At 44.6% G+C, this 11,423-nt stretch overlaps 1 protein-coding gene across 2 annotated transcripts; it reads left to right on the forward strand.

The window, feature by feature from the left end:
* The first annotated feature begins 455 nt into the window (after positions 1-455).
* Positions 456-4,790, forward strand: LOC121981005 (inactive protein kinase SELMODRAFT_444075-like). Of its 2 annotated transcripts, XM_042533309.1 has the most exons (12): positions 456-713; positions 801-880; positions 958-1,041; positions 1,104-1,338; positions 1,834-1,982; positions 2,061-2,155; positions 2,304-3,289; positions 3,390-3,550; positions 3,664-3,740; positions 3,818-3,965; positions 4,104-4,253; positions 4,330-4,790. In XM_042533309.1, the coding sequence occupies exons 4-12, from the start codon at positions 1,167-1,169 to the stop codon at positions 4,630-4,632; spliced, it is 2,241 nt and encodes a 746-aa protein (XP_042389243.1). In that variant the 5' UTR covers positions 456-713; positions 801-880; positions 958-1,041; positions 1,104-1,166; the 3' UTR covers positions 4,633-4,790. The 2 variants fall into 2 exon arrangements, with proteins under 2 accessions (XP_042389243.1, XP_042389244.1); XM_042533310.1 differs by having other exon boundaries at positions 457-713; positions 801-1,293.
* The last annotated feature ends 6,633 nt before the right edge of the window (positions 4,791-11,423 follow it).

Genomic DNA, 11,423 nt, shown 5'->3' on the forward strand with positions numbered 1-11,423 from the left:
CGCGTTGCTGCCCCTCTCACAACGCGAGCATGTAGGGCCCACCGTGTACCAGATTTAGAATTATAAAAAATAAATACATTTTTCTTAATTGAAAAAATGCACTTTATTATTTTTAATAAATAGAGAAAATGGATCTTGCAAAAAAAATAAATGTCATGAAAAAGAAAAATCGAAAAGAGAACGCTGACAGGAAAAATAGAGCCGTTAAAAATATATCACTAAAAGGAAGGTCAAGTCACGTAAATATTTTGAAAATCCGGGCGCATTCTAGCAACTTTAATACTCCACGTCAATGGCCATGTTTCAAAACATCAGTTTGGCGGATTAGTGATAGCAACCGGCTCATTCAATTTAAAGTGTTCTGGAAAGAGAAGAGATTTGCATCTTTCACATCTCCTTTATCGCTATTCGGCGTCGGAGGTTCCGATTAGCTTCGCTTATTTGGAGCTTTCTTAGTTTGGACGCATCTGGCGGGCAGAGATCTCGATTAGAAGCCTCACTGCTCGCGCATTTCTCGGTATTCGCCCCAGATTTTGTCTGCTCCAGGAGGGTGATTCGTGGAGAACCGCGCCGATCTTGAGAATGCAGGAAAGCTTCGCATTCGGTAATTTTTTGAGCTCCTGTTTTGGATTTCCAGATGGAACGCCTGAAGTCTGAAGCGTACATTGTTGATCAGCTGTCGATCGCTGAAAGATAGGAATTTGATCCACTTGGTGATTCTTTCTCTTTACTGATTTCCAGCTGTGAACATCCTCTTCCGTGTTGTCTAGTGGTTTTGACTATTTGATTTGAAAGCGCAGAGTTGCTACAGTTTGCGCTTGTCGGGATCTTCCTGGCCTATCGGTTCCTCGGGAAAAAGCGGAGATTGTTCACGAGGACGGTATGATGACGTTGTTGCATTCACGAGAACATTGCTCTGATGCCATCTATGATTTCATCATATCTTCGCTTTTCTAGCTGGTAGAAGCATTTTTTTCATCCAAGAAGGCCAAAGCAGTATTTTCTTCATGTGATTGGTTTAAACGCCGAAGACAACGTTTGGTATGGTGTATCAAAAGGCCACTCTATCTTATACTTTTTCTAACAGCATTTGCCGATTCCAGTAAGCGATGATGAATCGGAGTCCTTGTTATAGCTGAGAAGGGTCTGTTCAACTTTGGGAAGATATGAGTTCCAACCAGCAGGAAAGAAAAGTCGATGGCTTCACTGAGAAGGTTATTGTTGCGGTCAAGGCTTCAAGAGAAATCTCAAAGAGTGCCCTTGTTTGGGCTTTGACGCATGTTGTTCAGCCTGGTGATTGCATAATCCTTCTAGTTGTTGTTCCACCTTACAGTTCTGGTATTGATCTTCCCAATCTGCGTAGCTGTACTTGTTTTTGCTGTTTCTCGTTGTTGGTTATATACTGATGGCATTTGTTTAGTCATGATGCCTTCATCACTCTTCAGCGAGGTTAAAATGTGTATGCTTTTAAGGTTTTGAAGTGGTTGGTACAGATCTTTGCTAACTTAGAGACTAAACTAACAGTCGGAGCTTACTCACTATGAATAAACACAAATTCAAGGCGTACACTCTTCGACATTGAGAGCTGTTTGTGCCTAGTTCTTATTGCACTCACTATGAATAAACTAACAGTATTGCTTCATCTCCTATAGTCTACTTGGTTGTTCAGTGTTCAGTGTAGATTGTAAAACCTCAAAAGTGAAAAAGTTGTGTTTTACTGTTTCCTTTTGCTGGTTCTATTGTGATTTCAGACCAAGTTACTGAGGTATTAAGACAATGTCATTTATCATTTCTTGTTCTTGGGCATTGAGGATTAATAGTTCTACATCTCAGGCAGAAGACTATGGGTTTTTCCAAGATTTGCTACTGATTGTGCTAGTAGAAGCTCCCAGTTTGGTACTATTTTGGAACAGAAGTCTGACATTACTGATTCATGTTCCAAAATGCTACTTCAACTTAAAGATGTTTATGATCCAAATAAGGTCAGTAGTTGGAGGTACTTCATATGGTCTTATTAGTTGGTTTTCTTATGAATGCGCTCGATCCTTTTGATTGTGTAGACAAGTATCAAGATAAAGGTCCTTTCCGGCTCTCCTTATGGTGCAGTAGCAGTGGAATCCATGCGAGTTCAGTCGAATTGGGTTGTCCTGGACAAGTAATACTTTGCTTTCCTCCTTTCATTGTGTTTTAAGAAGCAAGGCAGAATTATTTGACTAGTCTATGAAAATTCTCTGTTATTTTATTGTTGAACTGATCTTTCCTTTTGATTTTTTTGTCAATGAACTCACCATTCCTTTCTACAGACATCTGAAGCACGAGGAGAAGCATTGCATTTGTAAACTCCAATGTAACATTGCGGTCATGAAGCGGTCTCACCCTAAAGTTCTCAGATTGAATCTACTAGAATCTCACAAGACAAATCCCCAAACGCTTTGTGGTTCTGATAAAAGCACTATTGGCAATAATTCTCCAAAGTCTATTAAAGGACCGTCTGTAACGCCGACTACTGCTAGTAGTCCTGATGTGGATGCATCATTCACTGCTACTGAAGCTTGGACCCCCTCAGCCTCAAGCTCAGATCCTGGAACATCTCCATTTTTAGTCACTGAAAGAATTGTGTCTGTAGAAACAAAAGATCAAGCAAGTGCTGAAGGAATAAGGAATGCACACGTGACTGCCTTTAACGGGAATTTAACTCCAGCAAGATCACAATTTCAGCCATGGACAGCTGAGGTTTTAGCCATTGGCTGCCCATCTCCAAAAGTCACTCATCATAAGTCTCCAGAAAGCCACGTAACTACAGCAAAAGCTTTGAGTGATAAATTTTCTAAACTCGATAGGGAGGCTGGAATTAATTCTCTCAGATACATGTCAGATTTAGATTTTAGCGTCAGAGAAGCAATTTCTGTGTCTAGAAATACACCAGGGCCACCTCCACTATGTTCACTATGTCAGCACAAGACACCAGTGTTTGGAAAACCTCCCAAGTGGTTCAGCTATTCTGAGCTAGAACTTGCCACAGGTGGATTTTCCCAAGAAAACTTCTTAGCAGAGGGTGGATTTGGCTCTGTGCATCGGGGCATCCTGTCAGATGGTCAAGCAATTGCAGTCAAGCAACATAAACTAGCTAGTTCACAGGGGGACCATGAATTCTGTTCGGAGGTGGAAGTTCTAAGCTGTGCACAACATCGCAACGTCGTGATGTTGATTGGATTCTGTGTCGAAGACAAGAGAAGGTTATTGGTCTATGAATATGTGTGCAATGGCTCATTGGATACTCATCTTTATGGTACTTCTTTTGTCATGAAATGCAACTGTTCAATTACTATTGTTATCGAGGTGTAATATATGAAACAAAGTCATTCAACTATGAAAGTTTCTTGCCGCAGGTCAAGAACGAGATCCACTTGAATGGGCTGCCAGGCAAAAAATAGCAGTAGGAGCTGCTCGGGGTTTGCGATACCTTCACGAGGAGTGCAGAGTTGGTTGCATAGTCCACAGAGACATGAGGCCAAATAACATTCTTCTAACCCATGATTTTGAACCTATGGTATGGTTTTCTTCTATCTTCCTCAGAATTTTAAATGTAAAGCCTTTTCCCACTTTTGATGCTTGTCTTTTGTGAGTTATTCATTCTCTTTACCTCAATATACATGAGCAAAGGTTGGAGATTTTGGCTTAGCAAGATGGCAACCTCATGGTGATCTCGGTGTCGAGACACGAGTTATAGGCACTATTGGGTGCGTCTACAATTGATGCTTCTTTCACTAGCGAACAGTTTTTCAATTCTCGACTCACTTTCAGACTTCTATTGCAGTTATCTGGCTCCAGAATATGCCCAAAGTGGGCAAATTACAGAGAAGGCCGATGTCTTCTCCTTCGGAGTGGTACTACTGGAGCTGATCACCGGACGTAAAGCAGTTGATATAAACCAACCAAAGGGCAATCAGTGTCTCACTGAATGGGTGAGGAGAGACTAGTTTTGCCTGAATTCTACATATTTCTTGGTGGTTGAATGCGTTAACACTCAATGGACGATCATAGCAAACGTGGTTTTCTTGAATTCTAACATTGAGGCTTATCTTGTAACCCCGGTCGTGCAGGCTCGCCCTTTGCTTGATGAATCTGCAATCGAAGAGCTTGTCGATCGGCGTCTAGGGAGCCTCTACTCTGAGCATGAGCTGAAGTGCATGCTGCACGCAGCTTCTCTGTGCATCAATCGCGAACCCGACTTCAGACCTCGAATGTCTCAGGTACTATACCCTCGTTGCGAATGTGAGAAGTAAACAGATTCTCTTCTAATCCTGTAAGCGTTCTTGGTGTGTGAAGGTTCTTCGGATTCTTGAAGGTGACATGGTCATGGATTCGAGCTGTGGTTCGACGCCTATGTGTGCCAATGGAAGCATGAGCAGAAGGATGTGGCTAGAACACCAACAACAATCACAGCAGAATGAACAGCAACAACAACAACCACAGCCGGATGAACAGCAACAACAACCACAGCAGGATGAACAGCAACCACAACAACCACAGCAGGATGAACAACAACCACAACCACCACAGCAGGATGAACACCAACAACAACAACCACAGCAGGATGAGCAGCAACAAGAACTACAGCAGAATCCTTAGATTTGTATTCTCTTGGATTTTTTTTGTTCTTCAATTCTTTTCACTTTTTTCGTTTGTTGGGTTTGATCTTTAGATTTGATTTGCTAATGTGTTTATATAAGTATATTTGTGATGATGTGTCACTTTTAGTGTTGAATATAATTCTGCTTGCTTATTGATTTGGTCTGTGTGAAGTTCTATACGCCCCAAATAAAACCGGTTTAGGGAGGATGGTAAGACCCGACCCAAATCATGCCACATCGATATAATTAGTAAATTACAGCATCACCCATGCAGATAAGGGATGATAAATTTCCCCAGAAATTTGGGCCGTCGAGAAAATCTAAAATGCGGGTGGATTTGGAAAAAAAATTCGGATTCGGGATCAGAAAAATTTTCTGGATTCAAGTTTGGATTAAGGTTCAGATAGGTATAGGGATATTATCTTCATCTTCGAATCCATCCTGATACAATATGATGAAGGACGGAGGATGTGTTAGAATTTATTTGTTCAAAATAATTAATAAAATAATAAATTTAAATGAATAGATATTTAAAGTAAAATGAATATTTGGAGCTTTGTAGGCTCAATAAATTACAGCTAACATGTTTTTACCATTATTTAAAGGGGTAGGCTCAATAAATGATACCTTGGGTTTTACTTTGGAAGCTCCTCCTTGACTTGTGCTTCCACCCTTGGCTTTGATTGGTTTTTTCCCCTTAGGACATTAACTCCGGTAATGTCCTTTTTTATTGCACAAGAAGCACACTATGTGCTCCTTGCTCTTCCTTATTGTGGGGGCGGTCTCCTTGGGCTTCTCCTTGTCCTTTGGTGCAACTTGACCCTTCTTCTTGGTCAATTTGGGACACTTGCTCTTGTAGTGCCCATGTTCCCTACACTCAAAACATATTATATGATTTTTATTTTTAATTGAAATAATTATACCTTCATGTGTAGGGATGACACTTTCTTCTTCTTCTTCGCTTAACCCAGAAGTAGAAGCTTCTCCTTCTTCTTAATTCGGTGTCAACGACGGTCGCTCCCCCTCAATCCTAGAGGTGGAGACTTCTTCATCTTCATCTTGTACATGAAACAAAGAGTATGCTTTCTCTTTACCCTTTTTGTTGCATTCCGTTGAAGATGAAGCTTCTTGGACCTCTTCTTCAGAAGTTGAGTATCTCTCAACTTCGAAGTCCTCTTCCTCTTAGTCTTGATCCAATGAGTCACCCTCTTTGAATTCTTCTTGATTTGGTACAGTGGAGGGGATTTCATGAATCTTTGTCAATTTGCTCTAAAGCTCCTTGACATCCTTGAATTCTCCAACTTGAGTCAAAATATTGCTTGGCAATAAATTGACCAATAGCTTCGTCATTTTGTCATTTGCCTTTCCTTTGAATTTGCTCTTGGCTCCACTTGCTCCTCTTGAGAGTTTTGCCCTTAGAATTTGTTGGAGCTTCAAAGTCTTTCATTAGAGCAAACCATTGCTCTATCTCCATCATCAAGAAATTTTCGATTCTTAATTTTCAAGAATCGAAGCTCGTCATTGTGAATGGTGGAGGCACCGTCATGTCGAATCCGAGTCCATATCGGAATTCCATTTGAAGTTGAGCTTTTGTTGAAGTCTTCGACTTTATGAATATTGCTCCAACTTCTTCACCCTCTAGCTTTGTTGTCCCTTCAAGGGATGATTCCGGTGAAGAGCGACCTCACTCTGATACCACTTGTTATGGTTGAAATGTGCTAGAGGGGGTGAATAGCTCGTTGTCCTTGTTGATGTGCTTCTTCTATGATGTATAGCGGAATAAACAACAAGAAGCACACTCTATAATGCTAACACAATGATTTACTTGGTATCCACCTCAAGAAGAGGTGACTAATCCAAGGATCCACACACGCGAGCACTTTTTCACTATAAAAACACTCCTTTACGGTAACTACCAAAGGTGGAGAAGCCTTACAACACTCACAGAGCAAATACAACACACGCAAGAAGAAAAATACAATGAATACAAATGAAACCCCTCTCTTCTTGCTTACTTGTTGTTTGTCGTTTACTCTTGAACCTTGGAAGTGCGCCAGCACTTGTTCCCAAGAGCTTCCAAGAACTGGCCGTGAGCAGTGGAGAAGATCGCGTGAAAAGGAATCGAAGAACTGGAAGTCGTGTTGAAGAAATCGCTCACCAACGGCTAAACCTGTGCAATGGTTGGATCCCAATCGATTGAATGACTCTCAATCAATTGGGGAGACTTTGAATCGATCAGTCGATTGATTCAGAGCGCCTCTGTGCTCTCTGGGAATTAGATGAATCGATCGACCAATCGATCTAGCATTTCTCCCGTCTGCGCAAGAGATCTCGTCCCCAATCGATCGACCGATCGATTGGAGGTGCCCAATCGATCGGCTGATCGATTGAGAGCTCTTCTGTGTGCGTGATATAAGCTCCCAATCGATCGGTCGATCGATTGGGCCACTGCTTTGTCGCAGCACAGCCTCAATCGATCGGTTGATCGATTGAACTCTTGTTTAATCGATCAGTTAATCTATTGGTTACCCTTTGACTTGCTTAAACCAAGTCTAAGGTCCCCAATTCCAACATCTGGTCAACCGTGACCTATTGGAATATCATACCTAGCATCCGGTCAACCTTGACCTGCTAGGACTACTTAACCAAGTGTCCGGTCAATCCCTTTGACTCACTTGGACTTTTCTTCTCGTGCCAAATATCCGGTCAACCTTGACCCACTTGTACTTACCGTCTCGTGCCAAGTGTCTGGTCCTTCATGACCCACTTGGACTTCCTTTCACCAGATGTCTGATCATCCTTGCCCCATCTGGATTTCCTTGTGCCAAGTATCCAGTCAAACCTTTAACCTACTTAGACTTCCCACACCATGTGTCCAGCCAACCTTGACCCACATAATTTCCACGTGCCTGGCTTCACTCACCAGGTCTTTCCACTGCCCGACTTCACTCACTAGGACTTTTACCTGCCTGGCTTCACTCACTAGGACTTTCCAATTGCCTAGCTTCACTCACTAGGTCTTTCACCTGGCTTCACTCACCAGGATTTTTCATCTGCCTAACCTCCAGTTAGGACTTTCCTAGTCAAGTATCCAATCAACCCTTTGACCTACTTGACTTTTCTTCATACCTACCTGGCCATCCTTGACCAGAGGGGAATTTCACCAGCAATCTCCTCAATCAGATGATTGCACCTGCAATCTCCACGTATTGTCAAATATCGAAACTCAAACATCTAGACTCAAGTTTGAGCCAATTCAAACATAGTCAACCTGGTCAACCTTGACCCAGGGGATATTGCACCAATATTATGGGCATATTCTCAACATGTATGAGTCCGGAAAATTGATTCTTTTGATCTATAATAATGGAAAAGGATTTTTTTGTGATTGAATGGTGAAGTTATGTACTAATGACAATGGAATAAATAAATGTATTTCTTCTGCTTACATGATTGACTCTATTTCTTTATGGCATAATTGATTAGCACACATAGGAAAATCTATAATGAATAGAATGATTAAATGTGGTATTATATCTTGTGATTTAAATAACTTTAAAAAATGTGAAATATGTGTAAAATGCAAGATGACTAAGAAATCATTTCAAAGTGTTAAAGAAAGACTCAAATTCTGAATCTTGTTCATTAGGATATTTGTTAATTAAATGTGATCCTGTTCGAACCAGAAATCAACAGACGTTGGGCACGTGGCGCTCCCTGACTCGCTGATGTAGATCTCTGACGGGTGGCGCGATGCTCCGGCTAACCTGCACAGTAGTCGGGCCGGGAAGGGGGTTCCCGGCGACGACCCTCCGACGCTCAAGTCAGGTAAATTACGATGAACAAGGTGGCTCCCAAAGTCTCAGAGTACGTACCCAGAATCCTCCGTCGGTGAAACCTGAAGTTCTTTATATAGAGCTGTGAAAGGTTTGGGCACACGTACCAAGGTGCATAAGTGTCCTCTGTCCTATCCTAGGTATGCGGCTGTCAGAAAGCTTACCTGTCCTTTCCTAGGTACGCGGCTGTCAGAAAGTTTACCTGACCCATATCGCTACAGTCAAAGCATGCCCTCGATGGGACAGCAGAATCCCCTGTCACAAGATTTGGAGCATGGCACACACGTGAAACCTACAGGTTGTCAAAGAAAGAAATCCTCTGGCCTTTTCCTTTGCTCCAAACTTGTAGTCCGAGCGGACAGATACCTAAACATCCGACCGGACATCCGCAGTGGTTTACTTGTGCTTTGTGGAGACTAACAAATAGGGGTGCTTTATGACTGTGGTCGGTCAAAAGGTCAGCTCGGTCCATGACCTTTTTAACTGAGCGTCGGAACCGGTGCCTCCCAACTATAAGTGCGAGCCGGCCGGACCCCTCCGGGTACTCGATTCCATTGGCCGGCCGGCAGTCCAATCGGACCGGCCGTCTACAGCCGTCCGTCCGGTCGGACCACACTCTCCTCTGGGTGGGCGGCTGTTCCGGTGACTTCCAATTGGCGTTGACTTTGCAAGAAAAGGGGGGGCCCACTCTTACTACCGGATCACTTGCCTTCCCTTCAAGTCTAGTCGAAGGAGGCACATAGTCCGACTGACTGGACTGTGAGTCTAGCCGAACGGCTCTTCCATGCTAATACTCTCCGCCCGGTCAGCGGCAGAGATATCCTTGAATGAATCAATGATGGCTTTCGCCGGATCTCCTCGCGTTCTGCGCCAATCTTCGACATCAATGTCGATCATACCTTCATTAAATGCTCCGAATGATTGACTGCCACGTGGAGCAATGCCATCAGAGTACGGAGGCGGTTGCATGATATTTGGATGTGACCGAAGCAATTCGAAATAAACGGCTAGATGTATGCATTGATTCCCGTGACCTGGATCCGACGGTGGAGGCCGACCGGCCCTCACCCTATAAATTCTTCGTTTCCTTCTCGCCTTCACACGCCTCCGTTACCTCTACTGTTGCTCTCTGCGCTGTGGAGCTCCGGCGATCTTGTTGCTGCCTTCTGACGCTCTCCGGCGCCTTTCCTCGATTCATCTCCCCTCAGTAAGGTTTTAGATCTCTCCTCCTTCCTTTCCGGTATCTAATCCGCATTTCTTCCCCTAGCTCGAGTCTTTGAAATTCCATTCCTTCGTCTTTGGAACTTCCTTTTTTTTTTTTGATTTATCCTGTCCGGATCATGGCCAGTTCCTCTCCTCTCGAAGAACAATCCCTAGGCCCATGGTATACTACCATGCGATCCCGTTTCGAACAACGGGATTTTGACATATTGACGACAATTTTGAAATCCACGAGGATATCGAGTTCACGCCTGGTGCCCTCGGCCACCAGCAGTGGTTTCTGTGTCTTCGCGACCAATTTATCTGCGGTTCCCGACATCCTTTTATAGCGACGCAATTATTTTGGCGTGCTCGGAAGTTTAGTACCAAATATCTTCCGTCTCCTCTGTGGCGTTGTCATTTTGTTTAAGATTCACAACATTCCCCTCCGACCGGAGGTCTTCTTTTATTTCTATTATCCTAAGCAAGCCGAGCCGGGCACCTTTATGTTCCAAGCTCGGCCCGGTTTGGTCTTCTTCAATAAACTACCCACTTCCAATAAACATTGGAAGGACTATTATTTCTATATCCGCATGCCCAGTCAGCCAAACTTTCCGACCCAGTGGCAAGTCAGTCTACCTCCTACTCCTGAGTTGAAGAAATACAAGACCCGACCGGATTATCTTCACGCCGCAAATGTACTAGCCGGTCTGCGGCTCGACATCAACAAACTTCTTCATACATTTTTGGGCTGAGTCCTATACGGACCCCACTTCCGACCGGCTTCGGTAAGAATTTTGCTTGGGCACTTGCTTTAATTGCTAACTGATTTCTTCTTCTCTTCATGCAGGTGACATCGTCATGGACTCGGTGATGGCCGGCGTTACGAAGAGGAAGGCCGCGGCGGCCAAGGAAATGAAGGCGCTGGGTATTCAGCCGGTTGGTTCTCACGAAGGAGAGAGCGGGTGGCCAGCGGAGCTACCCCTCCAGGGAACCAACGGCCCCGAGGAAGGGTCCGTTCGGGAGGAGGAACAGCCACTGCAAAAGAGGCGCCGGGTGGAGACTCCGCTGCGCTCGGCTACCTCCGCGGTCCAACCATCCGATCGGGCCGCCGTGGCTGCTAAAGGAAAGGAGCCTGTGCCGAGACCATTTCGTCCGACCGACGCCCAGGACGAGCCGCTCGGTTGAAGCCACTCGGTCGACACTCTCCCCGCTCGCGTTCCCAACGCTCGACCATCCATTCGCGGTTTTCCGCGCCGGCTGTCACGGCCGCACAATATGAGTTACTCTTCATCTTCCGATCAAGAGTTGCTGTGGCCGATCGGCCCACCGTGCCCGAGCACACCATTACTTTGAAAGGGCCCTCGCCGAGATGTGGGCAGACGCTCGGGCAATGATCCCCTCCGAACTTAGCCAACAACCACATGCAAGCGGCTACGGGAAGTTTGTTGTTTTCAAGTTTTGCCTAAATATTTCAGCTCGGCTTTTAACAACTGGGCCTTCTTGCTTCAGAGATGGGTGGAAGCCGCTTGGCTATGGCGGACGAGGAGATAAGACAACTGCGGGCGGCAGGCGGTCCGAGCGGCTCCCAAGGCCCATCCTACTCCGAGCTAAAGAGTGAAGAGGGCTCAAACTCAACTAGCTGCTGAGCGGGCCCACGCCCTAGCCGAGTCCGAGCGACAGTCAAGTCGCTTGACACAAAGATAACTCGCCACCACTCGGAAGAACACGGCCATCTCCGATCCGGAGAAGA

The sequence above is a fragment of the Zingiber officinale genome, chromosome 5A (genome assembly GCF_018446385.1).
Source record: "Zingiber officinale cultivar Zhangliang chromosome 5A, Zo_v1.1, whole genome shotgun sequence".
Lineage (NCBI taxonomy): Eukaryota > Viridiplantae > Streptophyta > Magnoliopsida > Zingiberales > Zingiberaceae > Zingiber > Zingiber officinale.

Bases quoted from the DNA above. Each gene is read 5' to 3' on its own strand.
- LOC121981005 (XM_042533309.1), top strand. From the start codon at position 1,167: ATGAGTTCCAACCAGCAGGAAAGAAAAGTCGATGGCTTCACTGAGAAG. The intron at 2,156-2,303 runs GTAATACTTTGC...TCCTTTCTACAG, and splicing joins AATTGGGTTGTCCTGGACAA to ACATCTGAAGCACGAGGAGA. The intron at 3,290-3,389 runs GTACTTCTTTTG...TTCTTGCCGCAG, and splicing joins ATTGGATACTCATCTTTATG to GTCAAGAACGAGATCCACTT.